This window comes from Mytilus californianus, unplaced genomic scaffold (assembly GCF_021869535.1).
Source record: "Mytilus californianus isolate M0D057914Y unplaced genomic scaffold, xbMytCali1.0.p SCAF_6, whole genome shotgun sequence".
In the NCBI taxonomy this organism is placed as follows: Eukaryota; Metazoa; Mollusca; class Bivalvia; order Mytilida; family Mytilidae; genus Mytilus; species Mytilus californianus.
This window is the reverse complement of record NW_026262712.1, coordinates 117,333,664-117,360,886: the sequence shown is the minus strand read 5'-3', so window position 1 is coordinate 117,360,886 and position 27,223 is coordinate 117,333,664. Positions and strand designations below refer to the sequence as shown.

Below are 27,223 nucleotides of genomic sequence, written 5' to 3'. Positions count from 1 at the left end.
CAAAGGAGAATTTATATGTAAAGGTGCTACACTACATCTAATGATACCCCCGCTACAAAGGAGAATTTACATGTAAAAGTGCTACACCACATCTAATGATGCCCCACTCCAAAAGAGAGGTATTCTGGTTTACCTCGGCCTGTTTTTCGTCCCATGAAATTCTCGTCTCATTTTTCTTAGGTTTATGTGAACATACTATACTGTATGATGTTACACATCTATCACTCATCAACCTACCGAATACTTGTGTATATACTGTATGGTGTGTTTCACATCTATCACTCATCAACCTACCGAATACTTGTATATTCTTTCACATAAGATCATGTATACAATTTTCATGGCATTTTTCAAGAACTTTTCAAAGCTTTATCGTGTGACATCAATCGATATCACGCATCAACGTCTAGTTATCAAAAACATCATATACCATATAGTGGTACCGTGAATGTTATTATAGCGCGAATATCAGAGTAAATTATAGCTCACAAAACATCTTATTTTACACAATGTACTTTTTTTACTTCTTACTTCTTATTTGTATCTCAAAAACTAAAGCTGCCAGAACAAAACTGACATAGGTAGATAATTATCAGCATATACTATATTTTTTTCTTCTAGAAAAATAGGAAAACTCATTTTGGTGAAATAGCCCTTGAAATGTCAATTTTTAGAAAGTTATTACTTGGTTATAGTCTTGGGAATTATTATAGATAGAGACACGCTTTAGTTGTAATAATGAACAAACAATAAGATCTACAAAGAGTCAACATGGCCGAAATCATTAATGGATCCCATATATGAGTTAATGCACCTAAAGGATATGTTTTACCATTTTTCTTGATTAAACTCAGTATAGCAAATATAGAGAATTTTCAAATAGAAGAAATTATCAAAATGAAGAATATCTACAAATAAGTCTGCATGACTGAATTCTGAAATTGACTCTTTAGAGAAAGAAAAATATTGCCCATAGAAATTATAATTTTATATTTTCTTACGGTTTTTCGTTGTTGCTTTGAAATTAAAAGAAAGAGAGAAACTGTAAACAACCAAAGTGTTCAGTATATTAAGATCTACAAATAAGACATCACAGCCGAAATATGTCAATTGACTCCTTTTAGGAGTTATTGCCCTTGAAGGACGATTTTTACCAATTTATCGCGCTTTTTGCAGACACTATTGTTACAGTAATACAGTATGGAGATAAACTGTAAATAACAAATCTTTTCAGCATAAAAAGATCTACAAATAATCCTGCACAGTCGAAATCGTCGACTGGTCCCTTAAAGGAGTTATTACCTTATGAAAAACGATTTTTGCCCATATTTTTGCATTTTTGTCGAAAACTATAATCGATAGAGAGAAACTGTAAATAACAAAAGCTTTCAACGCAATAAGGTCCACAAATAAGTTAACATAGCCAAATTGTTATCCGACTCAATTTAGGAGTTATTTTCCCTGAATGACGTTTTTCCCCATTTTTGCACTTTTGTCGAACACTATAGTGTATGAAGAGAAACTATAAATGGCAAAACGATTAGTCAAATAATATCTAATATGTCACCAGAGCTGAAAACGTAAGTCGACTCCTAAAAGAAGTAATTGCCTTTGATTGACAATTTTCACCAAATGTGTTTTTTAATGAAACTATAGTAGATGGAGAGAAACTGTAAAAAAACAAATATGATAAGGACAATTATATCTACAAATATGTGAAATGACCAAATTGCTTGTCTATTGGCCATTGGCTGATCCAGGGTTTGGGAGGGGGAATGAGGGCGTTTGCCCCCTTGAATCGTCACCAAAAAATTAAAATCTCGTGCTTTTCACCCCCCCCCCCTAAAATCTCATGTTTTTCACGATATACATAAATTTCTGATATATACAAAATTATCCAAAAATGTTTCGCCTTGCTCCTCTTGGCAGTAAATAACCAATAATCGTGAATTACGCCCCCTTTTAAATATCCTTGTTCCGCCCCTGACTAGTTACAAGAGTTGCTGCCCTGAAATGATGATATGATTATTTTTTACGATTCATCCTCCTCACACAAAGGCTATCATTGAATAGACTAAAACTTTACATAGCAAAAATGATCAGGAACACAAGATTTACAAACAAATCAATAGGAACGAAATTGTCAGTCGACTCTTATAGGATTTATTACCCCTAAATCACAATTTCAAACCATTTTTTTTAAATTTCTGTTTATTATCTTAAAGGCTATAATAGATACACAGAATCTTGGTCCAGACAAAATGATCATCAAGACAGATTTTGGCCATCAGGTTCCATTCAACACACATATCCTTAGGTTCCATTCAACACACATATTCTTAGGTTCCATTCAACACACATATTCTTATTGCACTGTATCAAATATTTTTTTCCAAAGAATGCTGGGTGAGCGAAACAGGCTCCTTAGAACCTCTAGTTTTCCTGTTAAAACAAAATTCATTTTGCCGCCTTTTATTTCAACTACTTAGTATCAGCACAGCTGTTTTTACAAAAAGTGACAACTGACTACCTCACAATGTTGGCTTGGATGACATAATCGTGTTTTCAAACAATATGATTTAAAATCGTTAAATTGTTGTCTTAATTAATTATCGTGACTGATTAAAATTAATCACAGCTTACCTATATTAAATAGGTAGTAATTATTAAGGCTTGTGTTGGTTTCTGTTAACCACTCATTGCTTTGATAAGAACCGTTATGACTCGTTCCGAGTAATCAATTTAGGAGAGTATAAAACAGGCAAAATGACAAGTGTAGCTCATTGTCAAAGTGTCTTCAAACAATAAACTACTGATATACTGTATCAAATGGCTTATCAACAGAACGCACCAATCAAGATGTCCTTCAGCATCGAAGAACTGTCAAAGAGCAGCAGGGATCTGGATCCTGTCCGCACTGATGCAGTTGTCAACCATATCCATGACATATATCTACCAAACAGCAGCCAATCATGTACAGCAGAAATGAAGCTTCCACTCACCTATTCAACTCAATGTTCTCAATACCAGAGGAATCGATTGGACGATTTATTACATTCTGATGACAACCGTTTCCACTGTACAGCCTTCACACCAAGAGATTGTACTTCACCTGGTTCCTGCTCAGACGACTCAGCCAAGTCAGATCAACCATCGAAGAGACCTAGAACAATTTTCACAAACTCACAACTCATGGAATTAGAGCGTTACTACAGTAACAGTAAATACCTCCAGATTGAAGATCGTCCAAAGCTCGCCAAGAAACTCAAACTCAGTCAACATAAAATTAAATGGTGGTTCCAGAATCGACGAATGAAAGAAAAGCGTCACATCATGAGTACTAGCTACAACGGTCCGAGAGAGTTGTCACAGTTCGTTGGTGTAGGTAAACCTGGTTCTCGAATACTAACAACAATGGAATCCAATGAGAACATTAGTCAGTAGTCATTATCAACATTCCCTATGTTATCGCCGTATATGCGTGGAATGTCATCTTTTGCTTATCCTGGTTACATTCAACAGTTCTACAGAACACCACACAGTGCAACATTACAGGAAATGTAAAGCTTTTGACAATATAATGTGCTTCTACTTTGTTTAAAACATTTGTATTTTTGTGTTTGATTGTTAATGACGTAAATAAATGCAAAATAATCTATGTGCTGCATAATGTCTCTTGATTTTGTGCTGTTTATCCAGGGAATTATGTGAGAAAAGGAGTAATAATTGTTACATTGAATGTAAACCACCCCAAATTTTTAGTTTAGTTTGTCCATTAAAACATAGTGGTTGAGATCTCAGCCACTACCAATTAATCTAGATCAGTGGTAAAACTATATAGAACACGTTAAAAAAATCAGTACAGGGAAAACTCTATACTCAATAATAATTTGAACAGATAACAGAACACAAGTAGAAGCATAACAATAATAAACAATAACGTAACAAAGAATGCTCGCAGTTAATGAAAGCTACTTATCGTGCAGTTGTACACTTTAATATCAATGGCTGTACTGAAGAAAAAGAAGCAGAGTTATAAGGAGTGCAGGAAGACACAATCTTGTGCAATTGCAAGAATACGTTTTTAGGTGTTCAGTTACTTACAATAAAAAAAACAAAATAAAATGCATTAACACGGGAAGTATGACAATCCTTTTACCAAGTACCTCCTACCCATATATCTCACTTTGATTAAATATTCCGCCCAATTCAGATCTCATTTACACGATAAAAGCAATGACTTCATGAACTCTTGATATCAATGGTAATAGCAATGCTAAGGAATACTATTATTTCAAACAAGACAAACTAAAAGCTTGATTAAATTTGTATTTCACAAGTTGTATAGTTTTTAAACGACGAAAATCTGTTTTCCTGGACGGAATTTCATGATCATTCATCATTTAAAAATATTAAAGCCCCGACATTATTACTTTTAACATTTTAATTGGTTGATAAAATACATATCAATTGTTACAGTTCAGTCTCCGATGAAATGCATTAAATAAGAACTTACGGAAACTACTAATGACTAGTGAATACTTATGTTGGCTTGGATGACATTATAAGCATTCAAAAAGAATGATTTACAATCGCAAAGGAAGAAGAAAATATAGAACACTTTATTTTGAAATGTGAAAGCTTGAGAATAGTGAGGAACGCCATACTTCAAGAAATAACTACAACGCTGAACGCAATGGGAATTCAATTTGATGAACTATCAACGAACGAAAAACTACAACATACTCTGGACTTAACGCCGATAGCGAAAGCAAAGAAACTTTCTCCAGTCAGTGTAGTACAAATAGAACGCCTTACTCGACGCCTGCTATATCAACTGCTATAGCCCGTTACAAGATGGTATGTGGACAGTAATAAAACTAGTGTGAGGTGACGATAAGACAAGCGATTCCGTTATCTCAACATCGATAATGGCGTGGTTGGGGGAACCACACAAATTTCTGGAATCAAGTGAATTTAACTGTAAAATAAAGGAATTTATGCAAATTGTGTGGGGGTAGGACGTCACTGTAAATATGCGCACATCAGATGTCGGATGGTGGAGGGAGCAACAGCACTGTATATAGAGAGCACTTGAGCTGAGCATGTAAATATGGTTAGATGCCCAATGGTGGAAGGAGAAGCAGCACTGTATATAAAGAAAGCACCTGTTCTACATATGAAAATATTGTTCCTCTACAAAGGGGGTTTAAAGATAAGTTAGATTAGATTAGATTAGATTATCTTCATTAATAAGCGTCACTAATTGAAACCAATTAGGTGGTTTTATTGTATACTGTTTGATTAAAATCAGTGACGCTTTGAAAAACATTTAATGGAAAAACATTTATAACCATCCTGAGACCACATAAAGACATGCATTTTGATGTCCTAAGTTGAAACATTTGGTCATTGATATTTGGCGCTTGAAATGATAGTCATCAGTCCATAAGCTGACCACATAATTGTTTTGAAAAGAACCAGTATGACGTAAAGTAATCAACTTAGAAGAGTAAATGTAGTTTTCTACGTAATAATAATAAAAATAATAATAATAATAATAATAATAATAATAATAATAATAATAATAATTAAGTACCGATTATCAGGTTGTCTGCATATGGATATTGTAAAATATCAGCTGCTCGAAACAGTATGGAGCCTTTTTGAACTCGTTTGCGGCACTCACTCGACAAAAAGCTTCATAATGTGAGTAACAGCTGATATTATACAATATCAATATGCAGATAACCTTATAATCGGTACTTTCTGCCTTACAAAGACATATAATTAACATACATTTTACAATATATTTTATAGGATATTATTGGAGTTTTTTCCCTTAAAACGAGTTTTATAATGCATTCTAAAGAATTTATAAATCACCTGGTAAGGGTCCATATGAAAAATTATATATCAATTTCAACATCCTTTTTTTATCTTAAATAATATAACAAATCTCATATGTAGTCTTTCCACCCATAAATCACATTCTGCATGATTAAATATGGACTTGTACTAAAGGGACGTCATTATATTACATGTAGCTGCTAATATAACTCATTGTTATTCACGGCAGATTTCGCCACTCAGCAGTTTATCTAGTTTGTCCTTTTACTTATTTTACAAATACCGGGTAAAATGCAATAAAACTTTCAAATGAAAATATGTCATAGCAAGAACAATAAATTATCATTTGAAAAGTACATATTTAATAAAAATAGAGTCTTATAGGATATATAGATATAAGAAGATGTGAGATGAGTGGCAATGAGACAACTCTCCATCCAAGTCACAATTTGTAAAAGTAAACTATTGTAGGTCAAAGTACGGCCTTCAACACGGAGCCTTGGCTCACACCGAACATGTTCAAATTGACGTTAATTTTTACTTTGGCATTATCAAACCGTGTTTGTAAAGAAATACCAATTTTAATGTCACAAAACTTAAATTACTTCAAATGACTGACAGGGGTTAAAACCTAAATACTTGTAGTACTGTGCTATTTATGAATATAATTTAGTCTGAACGACAGCCTCCAACAATATGAAAATAAGAAGATGTGGTATGATTGAAAATGAGACAACTCTCCACCAGAGACCAATTGACATAGAAGTTAACAGCTATAAGTCACCGTAAGGCCTTCAACAATGAGCGAAACCCATACCACAAATAGTTAGCTATAAAAGGCCATTTCATTTGAAAAAAATCTTTGTGTAAGGATAATGTTCAGGCGTATCAAATACACCGAATATACTGTTGTTATATTATACATAATTGTATATTTAGAATATTGTTTATATTGTATTAGGTCAATAGTCATGTTGAATATGGAGAGGTCCATCTGAAGTAGGTTAAAATCAATACTTCTGCTAATCATGTTAGGCCAACCATCTTTTCTGATAATTCCCATAATTTTTTTGAGACTCCGTCATCTAATGCTTGTTTTCCTGGTATTGTTTCTGAACATTCCCTGAAAAAGGAAAACGGAGCAAATTCATCTTAACTTTTATGTCAATACTTCATATTTCCGATGCGACATATGTTCAGTAGATTTGAAGGTTCAACTTTTATACACTCGAAACGATATAGAGATCGATACACACCTGTCTATTGTTGAAAACCCTATGGTAACCTCTAAACGCCTGTTGGTTATTTTTTCTTTCGGATGCTGTCTCATTGTCGTATACCCTACATCTCCTTTTATCAATCCGAAATAATCTATATGCAGTATAGATATGCCATGGTTTAAACAATGACAATGTTATACTTCAAATAAGTTAAAAAATAGTGTACTATATCAATTATTTTTATCCTTTATACCGCAAGGTGAAGGAAAATAGTGGCATCTTACCTATAATAATTGCCCGACTCTTTCGTCAAGGATTCGTCAACTGCACAGTATATAATCGTTGATGTACCTTGCTCACTGTCTTTAAAAAGGGGAAGAACCAAATAAAGGTCAATTAGAGGTCGAGAAAAAACTCGTTGTTGTCGTACATATTTCGATATATTTGTTCGTACCACACCCGGATGTAAACTGTATGTTGTAACACCAGAACCTAGTGAAAAAATAATATGTCGGTAAAATAATAGAAAACCGTGAGACAATGAGACACCGGATGCAGACTGTATGTTGTAACACCAGAACCTAGTGAAAAAATAATATGTCGGTAAAATAATAGAAAACCGTGAGACAATGAGACACCGGACAATGAGACACCGGATGTAAACTGTATGTTGTAACACCAGAACCTAGTGAAAAAAATAATATGTCGGTAAAATAATAGAAAACCGTGAGACAATGAGACACCGGATGCAGACTGTATGTTGTAACACCAGAACCTAGTGAAAAAATAATATGTCGCTAAAATAATAGAAAACCGTGAGACAATGAGACACCGGATGTAAACTGTATGTTGTAACACAAGAACCTAGTTAAAAAATAATATGTCGGTAAAATAATAGAAAACCGTGAGACAATGAGACACCGGATGTAAACTGTATGTTGTAACACCAGAACCTAGTGAAAAAATAATATGTCGGTAAAATAATAGAAAACCGTGAGACAATGAGACACCGGATGTAAACTGTATGTTGTAACACCAGAACCTAGTGAAAAAGTAAAATAATAGAAAACCAGTGAGACAATGAGACACCGGATGCAGACTGTATGTTGTAACACCAGAACCTAGTGAAAAAAATAATATGTCGGTAAAATAATAGAAAACCAGTGAGATAATGAGACACCGGATGCAGACTGTATGTTGTAACACCAGAACTAGTGAAAAAATAATATGTCGGTAAAATAATAGAAAACCGTGAGACAATGAGACACCGGATGCAGACTGTATGTTGTAACACCAGAACCTAGTGAAAAAATAATATGTCGGTAAAATAATAGAAAACCGTGAGACAATGAGACACCGGATGTAAACTGTATGTTGTAACACCAGAACCTAGTGAAAAAATAATATGTCGGTAAAATAATAGAAAACCGTGAGACAATGAGACACCGGATGCAGACTGTATGTTGTAACACCAGTACCTATTGAAAAAAAATCAAATGTCAGTAATATAATAGAAAACAATGAGAACATGAGACATTACTTGCATAATAATAATATGTTATAGGTAGAAGAAATGTAATTTTTATTGCTTACTAACACGTTTTTACCATACTGACCAGTACCTACTTATGCAAATACTATCCTGTTTCGTTATTTTTACCAAACGTGCGTGTTCACCCCTGCTTTCCTGTCTCAAAAGAGAGGCGAATGATACCAAAGGGACATTCAAACTCATATGTCGAAAATAAACTGACAACAGACAAACAACAGTACACAAAACACAACATCGAAAACCAAAGACTGTGCAACACGAACCCCACCAAAAATTGGGAGTGATTTCAGATGCTCCGGAAGGGTAAGCAGACCCTGCTCCACATGTGGCACCCGTCGTGTTGCACATGTTAGTACAAACCCGGTGATAAGCCTAATTCGGTAGGTTACATTCGGGGAAAAGGGGACGAGATTGTAGTTACGACAATTGGAACATATCCGTTGTCAGCTGTGAAACGGTATCACCTCCAACCTTTAAGAATTGAGAACAAACTGATTTCCAGAAAACAGTTTCCCCCACCAACCTTTAAAGAGTTCATAACAAACTGCTTTATAAGGGACAGCATCACCACCAACATTTATGAGTTGAGAACAAACTGCTGTCCAGAGAACAGCATCGTTGATAGTCTTTTAGAGATTAGAACCAACTTCCTCCCAGAGAATAGCATCACAAATAATCTTTTAGAGTTGAGAACAAACTGCTTTCCGGAGAAAAGCATCACCACCAAGTATTAAAACATTTGACTTTTCTACACTTTACACAAGTATTCCCCATTTCAAACTTAAAGACAAATTGAAAGAGTTGGTCCTGCTTTGTTTCATAAAACAGAATGGCCAACGTAGATACAAGTATCTTGTCTTAGGGAGGGATAAATCGTACTTTGAAAAACAATCACTCTGATTCAAACAAACAAATTCACTTTGATTCAAACAAAAAATTCTCTGAAACTGACATTATCAAGATGCTTGATTTCTTGATTGACAACATATTTGTTACGTTTGTAGGACGTGTTTTTCATCAAACAATCGGCATTCCTATGGAAACCAACTGTGCTCCTCTTCTTGCCGACTTGTTTCTTTATTCATATGAGGCTGACTTCATACAAGAACTTCTTAGGAAGAAAGAAAAGAAGTTAGCAGTACCCTTTAACTTTACTTTCCGCTATATAGATGATGTTCTCTCAATAAATAACTCAAAATTCGGTGACTATGTTGAACGCATCTATCCCATCGAACTTGAGATAAAGGATACAACAGATACAGTTAAGTCAGCATCATATCTTGACTTACATCTTGAAATTGACAATGAGGGCCGGTTGAAAACAAAACTTTACGACAAAAGGGATGATTTCAGCTTCCCAATTATGAACTTTCAATTTCTTTGTCGCAACATTCCAGCAGCGCCTGCATACGGAGTATATATATCTCCCAGTTGATACGATATTCCAGGGCTTGTATTTCCTATCATGATTTCCTTGACAGAGGGTTGCTGCTCACAAGGAAGCTATTAAACCAAGAGTTCCAAGCGGTGAAGTTGAAGTCATCCCTTCGTAAATTTTACGGACGCCATCACGAGTTGGTTGACCGTTATGGAACATCCGTTTCAAAGATGATAGCGGATATGTTCCAATTGTCGTACCTACATTCCCACCCCCCTTTCCCCGAATATGACATACCGAATTAGACTCATTACTGGGTTTGTACTTACATGAGCAACATGATGGGTGCCACATGTGGAGCAGGATCCGCTTAACCTTCCGGAGCACCTGAGATCATCCCCAGATTTTGGTGGGATTCGTGTTGCTCAGTCTTTAGTTTTCTATGTTGTGTTTTGTGTCTGTTTGTCTGTTTGTCTGTGGGTCTTTTTCTTTTTTAGCCATGGCGTTGACAGTTTATTTTTGATATATGAGTTTGAATGTCCCTTTGGTATCTTTCGCCTCTCTCCACCCTTTTAAAGTTGGGAACACACTGCTATCTAGAGAACAGCATAAGTAACAACCTTTTAAAGTTGGGAAGACACTACTGTCCCAAAACCAGCATCACCACACTCTCTGAGGAATGAGATAATTAATTTAAATCCATTTAAAAATCTCTTTACGGAAATATGGATTCGCCAGTATTATCAATGTAGTATTCTGGCCACCGTTTCACAAATAAAATTGAGAATGGAAATGGGGAATGTGTCAAAGAGACAACAACCCGATCATAGAACAGACAACAGCAGAAGGTCACCAACAGGTCTTCAATGCAGCGAGAATTTCCCGCACCCGGAGGCGTCCCCCAGCCGGCCCCCAAACAAATATATACACCAGTCCAGTGACAATGAACGCCACACCAAACTCCAAATTGTACACAAGAAACTAAAATTAAAAACAACACAAGACTAACAAAGGCCAGAGGCTCCTGACTTGGGACAGGCGCAAAAATGCGGCGGGGTCAAACATGTTTATGAGATCCCAACCCTCCCCCACACCTCTAGCCAATGTAAAAAAGTAAACGCATAACAATACGCACTTTAAAATTCAGTTCAAGAGAAGTCCGAGTCTGATGTCAGAAGATGTAACCAAAGAAAATAAAAAAAATGACAATAATACATAAATAACAACAGACTACTAGCAGTTAACTGACATGCCAGCTCCAGACTTCAATTAAACTGATTGAAAGATTATGTCTTCATCATATGAATATCAGGCACAATCCTTCCCGTTAGGGGTTTAGTATCATACCATCATAACATATATGAGAAGAACATAACTCGTGTCATGCCAACAACTGGTTTTTAAATAAATGTGTTTAGTGCCGATGCAAAGACCCTATAAGTGAATCAATATTAACGCCAAAATATGCAATCTTTAATGACCTGACAACAGTATCGTAACTATATCCCTTCTTAATAAGTCTATTTAAAGGTTTTGTTAGCTTCAGAGGTGAATACTGACATTTTTGTGCTTTATAAAGAATATTTCCATAAAAAATTGGATGTGAAATACCTGAACGTATAAGAAGTCTGCATGTTGAGCTATATTTACGAATGATGTCCTTATACCGATGATAAAATTTAGTAAATGTTTTGACTAGTTTGTGATATCAAAAACCCTGGTGTAATAATTTTTCAGTAATACATAAATTTCTCTCGTTAAAATCTTAAAGATTGTTACATACACGAGCGAATCGTACAAGTTGAGATATATAAACACCGTAAGATGGTGACAAGGGAACGTCACCATCTAAAAATGGATAATTAACGATAGGAAATGAAAAATCATCTCTTTCATAATATATTTTAGTATTAAGCTTTCCGTTAATGATATAGATATCAAGATCGAGGAAAGGGCAGAAGCCTTCTTAACTTACGGTCATCGTATCATTTTACGATCCGTTTACGTGTGGTTCTACGTTCCCGTTACGTGTGTTTCACAAAGGCATCGTAAAGGATCGTAGGTCGTAAAACTGAACTCTGTAAACAGGAGGTGTGAATCGTAGTTTATTTACATCGGAATATGGCACACTCTTCTTTCACAGATCGATGAGTCGAGCATGCCGATGAGAGCGGACGTGAGACGAGAGATTCCTTCAACATCATTGAAATTGTTTTGCCAAATTGGTTTCATGGGTAAATATTGTTATCCTTACATCTTATATTTTATGTTTTGGATCTATTTTTTTGTTGAGGAAAGTTTCTGCAGATATTTTCAGGTTTGTTTGAGACATGTAGTCAGATGGAATCCATTAGTAGTTTCCATGCGGGAAACTATCAGACCAATCTATTTGATGTCTGAGGGTTTTAGCTGTTGTTCCCCTAGTGGATCGGTAGTTTCTTTCCGAAATGCTTTATCGTAGGATTTTCGGCTTTCCTCTACAAGGAATACAGCTGGGCATTTAGCGGTATCGGTTTGGAATCCAAGTATGTCCTTTCCGGTTTCTCGTTCGTTGCCTTGGCATTTGTGCGGCATTTGGGGTGACCTTATCCTTTATTTTGTATATAATTGTTTTTATATTTTGAATTTTTATATTTTTGAGGACTAGCGAATCAGGTGAGTGGGTGTGTTCGTATGTTTTTTTCATTTGTAGACGAAACACAAGCCTTGTATCTTTGATGGGTTACTTCCTTTGATATTCAATAATACTTTTTTTCTTTGTATCGGAAATTTGAAATAATAGGAGAGTGACGAGACGTGTTTATATCTGATCTAAGGATTAAACGAATTTTTTAACAATTATTTGATAATGTCTAAAGTTATTATAGTACTGCAACTTTAAAGGAGATATGATTGATTGATTGATTGCTGTTTTCTGAACGTACAGTGGCAAATATTTCATGCAGATTTATGACCAAGAGAAGAATTTTCAAACAAGAAATAAGAAGTTGCATGCATTGTCGTTGAAAAAGAATTAAAAAAAAGTCCAATAAAAATAAACAAAACCAGTGTATATAATGCGAATCCTGAAATACCATTTTCACTGTATCCGTTATGAATTTCTAATGTAGAATGATAAATAAACAGACGACAAATTCATGATTTTTGAATAGAATAAGAAATAAGATATGATGTGTACTGTTTTTATAAATTCATGATATAGGTATGAGATGCGGACGAGTTTTCATCGCGCCTACAGCCATCCAGGTGTAAAATTGATACACAAATAGATAAATATTAAGAATAGTTCACGAACAGAGCGTGCAAGAGATTTAAAAGCAGCAGTTAAGTTTCATTTGCAGAAAAATGTACCTTTTAACATAATTATTAGTGTTGTATAACTTAAAACAGGTTTTGTTATTCAGCTTGTTGATATTGAATTAAATTCCACTATCCTGTTTTCGTTATGAGATTCATGTTTACTGTCGAATAATGATACTAGACTTTCATTTTCACTGTAGCGGCGATTCATTTCTATTGTACATGCGATGCATTTTCACGGAAGGAAATTAATTAATTTTCATCACATAACGTCTTAATTCAGCCGACTCTCTAAACAAAATTTATGAAGTCAGAAGGATTGATTATATGTGACCCGCCACGACATTTCCAGGCTTATGGAGGTAGAACATCATTGTGAGAAAAACGCCGTTAAGGTTCATGTGGACCCTTCGTCTAAAATGGCTGCATTTTCACCTCAAAATTTACTCTGAGTACAGACAAACCTGTGCATCTGGAAAAGTTTTAAGGCATAGCATGCCCTAGATAACTAAAATTCAAATATATTTTATGTTTTAGAAAATTAAAAACTTAACCGGATTTTGCAGTGCACTCTTTTTCATTCCTCCAGAAGGTGCCAAAATAAACTAAGTTCGGAAAGAGGTTTGAGAACTTCCCCACAGGTAATAATTGAAGTGAACTGTTTTGATTGACATGGACAATAGATGGACAATAGATACCTGACAATAATTGGTGATTTAAACTGTGTACCTGAGTGGACCATATCAAGTGAAACTCAACTGTTTGTTAATTTTATCATCTTCTGCAGGGACGAAAAAAAGTGCACTGCTAAATCCAGTTAAGTTTTAAATTTCCTAAAACATACAATGCATTAGAAGTTTATTTATCTAGGGCATGCTATGCCTTAAAACTTTTCCAAATGCGCAGGTTTGTCTGTCCTCAGAGTAAATTTTGAGGTGAAAATGCAGCCATTTTAGCCAAAGGGTCCACATGAACCTTAACTATATGTGACTAGCCACTTCCAGGCTTATGAGGGTACATTGTCTAAAATTAGCTTTTTGTATATTTATCTAGAACAATCTGAAGCAAAAAAAAACTCTGTCATGTTATTATGACCTATTTTTTGTAATAACAATGAAACGAGTCATTTCGAATACCGACATGATAATGAGACTGTTCGATGACGAATTTTTCATTATCGAAGACACTAATTTATAAAATACAAAATTATTGTATTTTATTGGCGCTTAGTAATCTTCAACAGCGTATTTGAATAAAAATTTCAAACGAATTAAATTTACAACATTACAAACAGTTCTTAGCTCTATTTTAGAAAATGTAATTTAAACTTGTTAACATGAAGTTAGTATAAAATTTGTCAAAGAAAGCTTTTAGAGTTCCTTTTTTGTTAATTTGTCTTTTAACTTAGATTTACGATGCATGTCTCTATACATAGTATGCGACGCGTAGCAGTTTATTAGTAGTTGTTCTCATATATGCATTTGATACGGTGCATTTATTATGGATATATTTTAGACTCCATTATGAAAATCTATAGAGCAGAGAATTTTGATTTTTTGTATCAATTTAAAATGTAGATTCAAATATTTATATGTCGTTGATACAGACAAAAATATCTATCATGTCAAAATCATGATACAATAGGAAATTTTCATATGCACGGTCTGAACACAAGAATTTGCAGAATAAGCCTATTTCTTACTGAATAGAGAAAGATGGCCAAAAGAATTACAGAATACAGAAATGTAAACCCCCACCCCCTTTTTTCCCCTAATCCAGACCCCTCATATATCATTGTGACGGATAGTTTTGTTTGTTCTATTTAACTGTTTTTATTTTCGAAAATAAATATGTGTACAAGGTGTCGTTAATAAATGTAACGGACAATATATACCATGCCCTCTAAGCCGACGTCGTAATTTCATTTTTAATGAAAGAAAGTATTTAAGGATGTTCGCTACTCTGTTTGAAAATAACAAGCTTTTTAAATGACTGTTATAAATTGATAGTATATAAATAACAGAAATTAAAAAGCAGAAAAAAATGAAAGGTCGACGATCTTGTTTTTGAGATATAATCAATTGAAAATTTGGCGGGAAATGATTCTCTCTAGATTTTTCATACATTTAACATTGACACCTTTTTCTTTCAAAAACTATGAAAAAATAACAAGCATTTTATAAGATTTTCAAATATGGCTTCTTAAACTATATGTAATAAAATTATAAAAAGAAAAGTAGGGGTTAGCAGGCAAAATGTTTTAATGGCAATACATGGATGAAACCAGAGGATTCCAAAAATCTGACAAAAATTCAAAAACAAGAGGAGCGAACTTTATATTAATAATAAAAGTTTCAGATCTTTAATATTGAAAACGGGTTAAAATTATTTACTTGCATTAATATTGATATAAAAACATCCAGTTCGTTTTTTTGTGTTTTTTTTGTAGATCTAAGAAAAAAAGCAAATCTGTTACACTAAAACAATTGACTAATTAAAATTGTCACATGGTGTCTTCTTATGTCGTCTGAATTACAATGTAAGATATTGATCTGTAATTTATATATTCGCCATCCGTAATTATTATCTAAGATGTTTATTTGGCATGCCATACTCGATAGAAGTGCGGACGTGAAAGAAAGCACTCTTCACAAAAATGTGAACGGAGATTACAATTCGATGATTTCGTCATTTATAAAACATAATACGTGAATCTGAAGATAGAAGTTGTATTAAAATTGAATGTTGACACCGATATCGACCTGTTGGATGTAGAATTTATTTTCAAAATAGGTGTTTGTTTAGAATATACCATTCCACGGAGATTACATGCTTAACAAATCTCTGCAGTTTTCAACTTTGTTTAGTTTTCAAGACTGATATGATTTGGAATAAATGACCATTTAACAAAATTATTTATGGTAACCTTAAAAACTAAATTATTTATGGTAACCTCATAGTCAAATTTAACTCATATCACACTCCATGTTGTGCTAAATATTTAGTCTTGCTTGGTCTTCTATCCGTTAATGGGAATTACTGGTTTACGAAGAAAACATTATGACGGCTGGTACGATCACTATCGTTGTGCAATATGTACTAAACTGTATAAAAATTAAAAATATAGATAATAAAGAAATATAAAAATCTCAGATATAAGTATAACAAGCTACGGATATATCTCGAAGTCGTTAGTTTTGCTTTGTTACGGTGGGACAAATCAGTGTCATAAAGTAGGCGCTTTACCGGATACATTTTAATCGTAAGATTTTTTGTGAAAAGAGTCGCAGTGAGTAGCGCAAAGCTAATAAAACCTGCGTTTCAGGAGTAAGTGCATTGGACCTATTTGTATCATGTTTTATATCTGGTTCTATTGCCAATGTTATTTCATTGATACTGTGTCTATCCATTTCATTTTCAAAATGATCAAATGAAGAAAGTGTGGTTCTAATATTGAAGATTCTTCTTCGTCTTCTAACATTTGCGGCATCTTGATCGAGAATAAAGCCATCTTAGATATGGTTTAACTCATATTCGCGGAAAAACTACGATCGAGATACGACTGGGTATAGCCGTAGTAAGTAACGCCAGGATTTACGTATTATTTACGCTCATCTTAACTTACGACGGCTTTGTGAAACGGCTGTAAAACCTACGATTTATTTACGATGAACGTACGTGATGACACGTAGACTTACGAAGGCTTTGTGAAACGGTACCCTGAACTTTAATTGGTTTCCAAGAGAACAATATATAGGTTGATGGTAACAGTTTAGTACTAAGTATATTAGCTGCAAGCAAATTTGTAAATATTTTCTATGGGCCAATGTCCAATTCACTTGTATATAATTGGCAAACTTTTTATGGTTAGTATCTGCGAAATATTTAAAAACTTCTCTAGAAAAAACAACAACAACAAAACAACCCGTTCGCTTATGCACTTGGTATTGTTAAAAATGAAAATAAGGAAATGTAGTAGGATTGCGACAACTATCTAACAAAATCAAAGTCTCTGTACTGCCTTCAGCACAAATGAATGTTTACAAATTCAAAGAAAAATCACAACGGCCTGATTTATACTAAAACAATAATCGAAAAACATAATGACAAATAGCAACAAAATAAAAAATAAAAAAATAAAACACATCTTAATTACAGGTTACTGGCTTGTTTTATTATATTTTGTCTACTGATTATGGACACATAGTGGTATAATAATTATCACAGTTTTTTTGTTTTCTTTTCAAATGTGGACCTGTGTACAATAAATTAACTATATGTTCTATTATGGGCACACGTATATTTGTAAGTTCATCTGGACACTTCCTGAATTAAAAAAATGCAATATTTAGCATTTTAAATGACGGTTGAAAATCTTTTGAATTATTTCTGCGTAAAATTGAATTATCAGTGATCATTTTCCAACAGATTAATTTAATTACTCATCCATTTTATGTAGAACGTTGTAGCGTTATCTTTCTAACAGTAAGGGTTCAGCAGGGTTTTTGCCGGGTGATGTCTTGTTCAGAAGTTAAAGTATGGTTATTCACATATTAACGTCATAGTTGGAGGATGATAATAGGGCGTTAACCCTCTAGATGACATATACAGAAGGTGAACACAGGAGTGTTACCCTGTTGACGCAATATTTAAAGGGTGACAATAGATTTATTACCCGCAATAAGGTATTTTTTATGTTAAAAATATCTTAATTGTTTTGCATTCGACCAAAGAAATGACAAACATACCTCTTAACCGTTTAGACAGCTCTCTAGAGAACAACACGTTGGCCAGCTTACTCTGATCGTAACAGGCTCTGGGTTCATATTTCTTTTCACTGTTGATATCATCAAAATTTATTCTTCCTTCTGAAACAGGCATCAACTATATATACTTTTAATTCAAAATTCCTACTACAGACGGAGCCTTCATATTGATAAAAATGAAAGGATGTACCATAAGTCGACCATATATATACAGGACGTCCTTATCTTCCAGGAAGGTTTTAATACACCAGCGACATACATCAAAAGATTTTTAAAATGAAGAGCAAAAAAACAGTGTTTTTGCTATATGTAGTGTTCAATAAAATAGCCGGAATTGACTCAATTCGACCCGTTGAAATTCAATTACTGTCCTTTCCAAAGTTGTTGTTTTAACACTTGTATCGGGTTTACACACTTTTAAAAACATGCTAACAAACCAAACCTCAATTGCATGGTTTACAGTTGAAAAAAATACAAGTATTATGATTTTTTTGTGATTTTATTTTCCTTTGTTCTTATGGAGAATTTAAAACAAATTTATACAAAAAAGGCATTCAAAATTCAAAGTAATTTTTTTCTTAATAAAATTCACATCTTAGTTCCGATTACCTAACAGAAAACAAATATCATTTGCCAAATATTAAAATCACCGCGAAAGCAGTCAACATCAATTAAGTTCAAAACATTTGCAATACTTAATATTTCTGTCATACTACAAACTTTCATGGGCATTAGATGAAACTGTTACGACACGACTAGGCGCAGATTTCTTCAGTAAACCAAGGAGTAAATTTGTCAGCAGGAAGTGACCCAAATGATTGACACCAAACTGCATCTCAAATCCATCGTCAGTTCTAAAGCCATCAGGGCAGTAAAACACACCTGTCAAAAAGTTATGAGAATAAAACTCTATGTGAATAAATAAACGTCAAATAATAGTTATACTCCTTTCTAGGTATCAATAAACGTCAAATAATAGTTATACTCCTATCTAGGTATCAATAAACGTCAAATAATAATAATGCTCCTATCTAGGTATCAATTAACGTCAAATAATAATAATGCTCCTATCTAGGTATCAATTAACGTCAAATAATAGTTATGCTCCTATCAAGGTATCAATAAACGTCAAATAATAGTTATACTCCTATCTAGGTATCAATAAACGTCAAATAATAGTTATGCTCCTATCTAGGTATCAATAAACGTCAAATAATAATAATGCTCCTATCTAGGTATCAATTAACGTCAAATAATAGTTATGCTCCTATCTAGGTATCAATAAACGTCAAAGAATAGTTATACTCCTATCTAGGTATCAATAAACGTCAAATAATAGTTATGCTCCTATCTAGGTATCAATAAACGTCAAATAGTAGTTATACTCCTATCTAGGTATCAATAAACGTCAAATAATAGTTATGCTCCTATCTAGGTATCAATAAACGTCAAATAATAATAATGCTCCTATCTAGGTATCAATTAACGTCAAATAATAGTTATGCTCCTATCTAGGTATCAATAAACGTCAAATAATAGTTATACTCCTATCTAGGTATCAATAAACGTCAAATAATAGTTATGCTCCTATCTAGGTATCAATAAACGTCAAATAATAGTTATGCTCCTATCTAGGTATCAATAAACGTCAAATAATAGTTATGCTCCTATCTAGGTATCATTAAAAAGAGACATACGTAAATGGGACAGCAGATGCATCTTTAAAAGTGCCAGTGAAATCCTTTCTTTTGACATCACCAGCCCCTTTATGTAATTATCAAATTATTAAGACAACAACTACTAATAATACTTTATACAAATCCGGAAATCTTGACTATATATTTTTCAAATTTCATATACACATAAAGATAAAATTCCCATTAATGCTGGCATAAATGGTTACTTTTGATTTAGCATTGTCGTTAAAATAAAGATAGTTATTGGGTGATGTATTCCTAACAAGTGATAATATATAGACATGCACTTGAACCTGTTTGGTGTTCCTGCAATTACGGTTGCTTTTTTATACTCTCATGTTTGTCTCTTTATATTTGTTCTGATCCTGTTTCACAATGTTTCAGCTGATGTCGGTAATTGCTATCGTATTTGAAATAATTTCTAAAATTTCTATTTTACTACAGTTCGTTTGATCTATATATGAATAAAAGGAAATAAGAAGTATATACGCGAATGAGACGGCAACCTGACAACACAAAAACAATGCAAACTACATTTAGCGGGTGAATATACAGTATGTAAAGACCTAAATTACCCTGAGTCTGGTAATGTAGTCAGTAGATTTAACAGAGACTATCAAAGATCAGCCACCACCACCAAATGATGTAGCTTGGTCAAATAGTCCGATGTATAAGCATGTTTTTGTGTCATTGAATGAGTTCATTACGTATCGGTCCAGTAAAAGTGGACACTTATTTTACTTTCATTCAAATCAAATATTGATACGACTATACTGACCAGCATTGTTAATCAGTATGTCCAGTCTCTCTTCATTCTGTTTGATGTCTTTAGCAAACTTTCTTATTGACTGAAGTGAAGCTAAGTCTAGATGTTTAACAACAATCTTAGTATCTCGTATCTGTCTTTTTATCTCGTCAACAACCTTGTTAGTTTTCGCCAAGTCTCGACAGGCTAATATCACTTTTGCACCTAGAAGATAGATATCAATGCAGGTTTGAAAACATCACTTTTATCAGCAAAAGAAATGCACAATATTTGATTACTTTGTTATTATAAATATCATTTTAGGCCATAATTTACATTTCAAATTTTACCAGTGCTATATATAACTTACAGAAAAATAGAACAACGAACTTTATATTTCTCATATGACCATTAGCAGAAACCTCATCCAAATCTTAATTATTCACAAGATAACTTGGATTTCCTACTTTTTTCAATAAATGGCAATCAATAAAATGAGACGAGTGTCTTGAGTCGATGAGACACACAAAAAAAAATAATAAAAAGAAATGACAAAGAAAATATTTTGTTTTTGATACACCCCCCTTTAATTTTTAACCAGTGAAATATCAAAAGGTGCACAAGAGATTTTACAATTAGATTAATTCAGAATAAATACTTTACTTTATAACACTGATATGATGGACAAAAAATCAGACAGAAGCAATTATATCGTATCAAATAATTTTCACAGTTACTAATAGCAGGCTTGCCGTCCTGTACTCTAATATTGGCAACTGCACTTCTTGGTAGATTTCATTCAACAACTTTATAAACAGTACAGGAAGACATGCACTTGTTTAATGTCCTGTTTAAATAAGCACACAATTTCAATACAAAAAATAGTAATGGAACACTTCACCCTGACACGTAAAGTGGCACATTGGTTGTATACATCTATATCATTAGTACATGTATGGCATATTAGTAGACATATGGTATAAATAAATACATGTATTGGAAAAACTGATATGTATGATAATGAAAAGGACAAACAATGTGGAACCAGACAGGACTCTGCCCTCAAGCATTTGTGATCTAGTACAATGTACCTCTTTTTGCCCTCAAGCATTTGTGATCTAGTACAATGTACCTCTTTTTGCCCTCAAGCATTTGTGATCTAGTACAATGTACCTCTTTTTGCCCTCAAGCATTTGTGATCTAGTACAATGTACCTCTTTTTGTCCTCAAGCATTTGTGATCTAGTACAATGTACCTCTTTTTGCCCTCAAGCATTTGTGATCTAGTACAATGTACCTCTTTTTGCCCTCAAGCATTTGTGATCTAGTACAATGTACCTCTTTTTGCCCTCAAGCATTTGTGATCTAGTACAATGTACCTCTTTTTGCCCTCAAGCATTTGTGATCTAGTACAATGTACCTCTTTTTGCCCTCAAGCATTTGTGATCTAGTACAATGTACCTCTTTCTGCCCTCAAGCATTTATGATCTAGTACAATGTACCTCTTTTTGCCAGGTTCTTTGCCACCTCTTTACCTATTCCTGAACTAGCGCCCGTAATAATCACTGTCTTGTCATCTAGTCGTGCTGTTCCGGTATATCTTGTTCCATATAAATACTGCCGTAGAGCTATGAAACCAATAACTGCCAAGAAAGATCAGTTTAGATCATCTATCTATAGTTCTTTATTTAATTTTATTAATCCATTTACATGAATGTGTATATTCTTCTAATATCGAGTCCTTAGGTATTTGCAATCCATTTCACTTACTTTGATTTATACAAAATTATAAAAAAATCATTTATCTAAGACTAAAATATCGATCGGTACACATCCAACATATTATGGATTTAGTAGAGGCGTCATTAACAGTCAGAGAAAAACACGAGCGTGTGCAATGCCAAAATATAGGTATCGACTGATTGTCGGACCGTGAATGTACATATGTGTATAACAATTATATTTAGTTTGGTTTTAATTTACTGATAGCAAAATCAATATTCATACCATAAAAAAAACAATATTCAAAGATCTAATTACAGTGTTGAATTGGTGACCTTTAAGAATAAGTTTATTTAAGGGATTGATAAGTTTACTCGGATCGTATATAAATTTATGGGTTTGGTAAACAACATCACCGTAAAGATTATAATGTGCTATCCCGTTTGTAATAAGTTTTCTACAGGTACAGCCAACTTCCAAACCAAATCTTTGTATCTATTGAAGAATTTAGTAAAGATTTGAAGTATTTTTTGTATAATTGCATTACAAGAAGATCGCTCAAATTGATCCTAAACGTCTGTGGGTGTCAGGTTAATGCCTATTTTATTTATTTTTCTCATAATGTAACCAAACTTTTTGTCACAGATTGTATACATAAAGGTTAAAACATTGTGTATATTTGTTGAATAATAAACTCTTAAGTCATATTGAATTACGTTTCCTTTTCTACGCATTTATCTCACAATTTTGTCATGAAGTATAGAAATTCGTTTCCTCTTCTATGCATTTATCTCACAATTTTGTCTTGAAAAGAAAACGCAATAAAAAATTTGTAATGATAAAAGAAGAATCAAGAACAGATAACAAAAGATTTTCTGAATTATCTTGACCCAGTATAAGTTTGGCAATGAAGCGATTAAAAGCTTCAGACACGTAAAAGACATTCAGACATTATGCAATACAATTACTTTAATTAGGCACAAACTAAATTAATTGGTAGCATGAAATTTTTAATTTGCATCAACCATTATGATAACTATAAAAAATGTTGTAGGTTTTGGTTATTTCCGCTTATAATGTACAGTTCGCTTGATAATATTTCATTCACATTTTTACAGTTGATATACTCATTTTAGTATTTATATATCATACATACGATTGACATTTGAGAGCATCTTTTTATTTGACATTTGTTAGACATTGAATTTTTTTTTACCATTTTCATTGGAATAAGTGCGAGTCTGGTCAGCTTGATAATTTCAAAAATGGTTTCCATTTGACAATACCTTTTACCTTTAACATTTTATTAGTACGTTTTATTGTCATTAAACTGCTGTTTGTTTTTCGGTAATTTTGGTACTGCGAACAGGATTCAGTTGTACATGTACACGAAAGGAAGGAAATAATTTCTGAGCTTGGTCAGCGTTTCAAAATTTGGCTACATAAGAGATCTCCAGACAATGATTTTGTAGACTGTACGATGACCTATAGTTGCTAACACATACGTCATTTTATCTCTGGCGGGTAGTAGTCTCATTAGCAATCATACCACATCTCCTTATTTTATTTAGAATTTCAATTGTAGTCAGATGGTTACGATTCAAGCAAAATGAACAAATAAAGTGTCTAAAATCCATGTTGATGCTTAGATGTCTGCTGGTGTCAATAGTTTTGAAATGTTTTCAGAAACAGACGTTTTATGGATTGGTCTGACATACCGATAAATATATTACTTTGTCGTATTTGTTTGACTTGACATTTTTCTACTTTGGAAAGAAACCGATTGTACATGTTGACCATTTTCAAGGATCTATAGTAACAGATGTATTTGAATACTCAAGTATGAAATCATCGACGAGACAGAACTTATGGGTGGCTCCTATCTTTGTCAGAATATAAATTGACAACATGTAACAATTTTAGGATCTCCCCTGACCTAAGTACTCCTTGCATATCACATCATTCTCTTATTGTAGTGTTTAATCGTATTCTCTTTTAAGTCGGATTTGAATAATAATCGTTGATCTGATAAATATTGTACAATTATACAAATACATGTCGTTGTGAACATATATCCGGCTCATGCATATCACGTACATGGTTGTTCAAAATATAACATATATACCTACAATCAATTATTGAATTAAAAAAAATAAAATATGTTCTCAATTTGATTTTAAGATCAATTTCCTGCTTAGTACTTGTCAAAACGAGCGTGGTTTAAACGAATTTATTTATATACAGCCTTGACTTGATTAAAAAATATTAAAATACTACACAGTGAAAAGGAAATTTAAATGTAGCATATTATTTTTCATTTTTCAAATGTGGATAGTTTAAAAAAGAAAATGCAAACTAAGCAAGCATATCAGAGAAATGAAATATGATTCTACTTACAAAATCCAAAGAATATATAGAAGACGAATTTATTTTCATAAACTACATCCTGAATTATATGAAAGACACTCATTTTGAAATACTCAAGTCTTTATTTCGCTTGCTTAGTTGTTTCTTTGTTTCAAGAAAGAGTTATGTCCCTTACAATGTTATTTTAAATATTATTTCGTATATTTACATAGCAGCTAAATTGACACATATTTTATAAAGCTATAGCCACAATATATTCAATAAGGTCGGGAAACAGTAAATCGACAAAAAACAAATTTTTGTGATAATTTTCCTTTATTCTAATGAAGAAACTTTACACAAGGGCCCCTCTAGATAATGAAAAGAAACTGGCAGATTTATTAAAAATCTTTAAGTTCTGCTTTGTAGTTGGTGTCCTACCATTTTTCAAAGTTTGGTGAAATTGTTGAATTTTGGTTTTGGTAAACGATGTCCTTCTGATACATTATTGAGACAAATACTCAATAATTGACAAAATCTGTTAAAATTGCAATTTCAAGCGTTTATAATTTGGTGATATATTTAGAAATAAGAAATCATATTGCAAGAACCTTAGGTTACAAATATATATTATGAATATATAAGTAAAGACTCAAAGATTCAAAAAAATTACCCTGCTTTGAAATAGATTGAGGAGAAATTGGCCTTACCTATTTTTGAAAGAAAGCAAAATGTTTTCTACTATAATTGGAATAACCAAAAATAGGAAAACTGTAAGTTAGAAATAAAAATTTTTTAACACAACTTTATTGTTGCAAATCTTTAACAACCAACTATATTGAGAGATAATTTAGGCTGATTATCTTGACAGTTCTAGCGAATTTAAAATGCACGTTAGTATTCTTGTCATGTCCATTCTTTTTCATTAATATATTCATTTTATTACTTTTTGACTAAAGAGTACTTAAGTCCCTTTAATCACACAGTAAGATATAATCCTTTCATATACAAATACAAAAGTGTCATCTCATTTCCCTTAGATCCACTGGGAAAGAAGGTCAAATCTTATTCCATTTATCTTTGCATTAACTAGACCGATAAGAACGATAACTTTTGCTAGTTCTGATTCTGGTATGGAAAAAGTATAACAAAATACCGAACTACAAGGCAAATTCAAGTAGGGGAAGTTCATAAATGGAAATGTCAAAATCAATGCTTTTCCTCTTAAAATATTTAATGTTTCTCTAGTACCATAAAAATACGTCGATCTGTTCTTTCTTTGCCCATTGTTCTTATTCAATCAAATTCAATGTTTTAGCGTTAAGTTGGAATCATCTTATAAGAGGATTCATTTGTTTTTCAATTGAAACTAATGCTACATTTACAATATTAACTAATAAGCCAATGCTACATTTACATTAACTTATAAGCGTACAACATTTTAATACTGGTATCTATGATGAGTTTATTTAGGTGATACCAGTCCGAACACTGGCTACTGGAGGGATGATATCATCGAAAACTGATAATTAATCACCAGTGGTACCGACATCTTAAATAATGATAGTATAGTAAAAATACTTTTAATCCGTTTTTCTGGAATAATTAGCATTAGGTTCGCTCCAGCTACTAGGACTGATAGTCAATTAACAATCATAAGTGGTATTGCGCCTTTTGTTGAATTAAGGCTCGACAAGTCAACATATTTTAAACAAAATGAACCGAAATATATATCCGATACCCTATAGAAAAAGATATCTGCAACTTAGAAAAACAAGTTGCTTTCTTTAAAAAAAGAAAAGCAATACGTGAACCTAAGACCGCTGACTGGTCACCAAAAGATTGTGGCTGAATTTTTGTTTGCTCTTGAATTGAAGTAATTAACTGTGAATAGATGATGATAATGACGAAGTATTTATTGTTTAATTTGGGTCTGAATGACTTCTGGTATAACCAAGATAATTTAGTTGTAAATGACACTCTTAAGTATTTTATCAAAACTAGAATATTTGATCAAGCTAATCAATACTTGAATCAATTATTGGATGGCTCGCCAAAGTGTTTTTTTGTATAAATACTGTGTAAATAATGTTTGTTTACAATTTTACCTTACTAAACATGTGAATTTTAGAGTGTATCTAACGAGAATAAGTTTGTCTTCACATAACTTATTTGTTGAAACAGGCCGATACCACGGTGTTAATAGATCAGAAAGAAAATGCACTCTCTGTACTTTTAATACAATAGAAGACGAGTTTCATTTCATTTTACAGTGTGATTGTTATAATGTAATAAAGAGACAGTATATTAAGCCATATTATTATAGGCGTCTATCGTCATTTAAGCTTGTACAGTTGTTGAGCACAGAAAATGTAAAAAACAGATGTAACCTTTGTAAATTTCTTTTCCATGCATTTAAACGTAGAACAGACATTTTATAAGTAACCAATACTTAATATAGATCATTATTCATCTCGGATGTATTCATTTATCAGTTATGTATACGTATGCATTATGTATTTATTTATCATATATTGTATTTGCATATATATTATATATATATTACATGTCATTGTACTGATGAGCATTATTTGCTTAAAGTAATTAAAGAATTGAATTGAATTAATTATGATTTAATTAAATGATGT

General features: G+C 32.9%; 1 protein-coding gene and 1 long non-coding RNA gene across 2 annotated transcripts; one reads left to right on the top strand and one right to left on the bottom strand.

Moving 5' to 3' along the window:
• Positions 1–5,303: 5,303 nt before the first annotated feature.
• On the bottom strand, positions 5,304–24,739 carry LOC127704756 (retinol dehydrogenase 14-like). Its single transcript, XM_052208952.1, has 7 exons — positions 24,627–24,739; positions 22,010–22,150; positions 20,542–20,733; positions 18,787–18,948; positions 18,049–18,168; positions 7,355–7,562; positions 5,304–6,973 (listed from the first exon to the last, which is right to left on the bottom strand). The coding sequence occupies exons 1-7, from the start codon at positions 24,697–24,699 to the stop codon at positions 6,877–6,879; spliced, it is 993 nt and encodes a 330-aa protein (XP_052064912.1). The 5' UTR covers positions 24,700–24,739; the 3' UTR covers positions 5,304–6,876.
• Positions 19,211–20,412, top strand: LOC127704757 (uncharacterized). Its single transcript, XR_007983486.1, has 4 exons — positions 19,211–19,261; positions 19,382–19,421; positions 19,462–19,501; positions 19,622–20,412. It is a non-coding gene; the product is annotated as an uncharacterized LOC127704757 (long non-coding RNA).
• Positions 24,740–27,223: the final 2,484 nt, after the last annotated feature.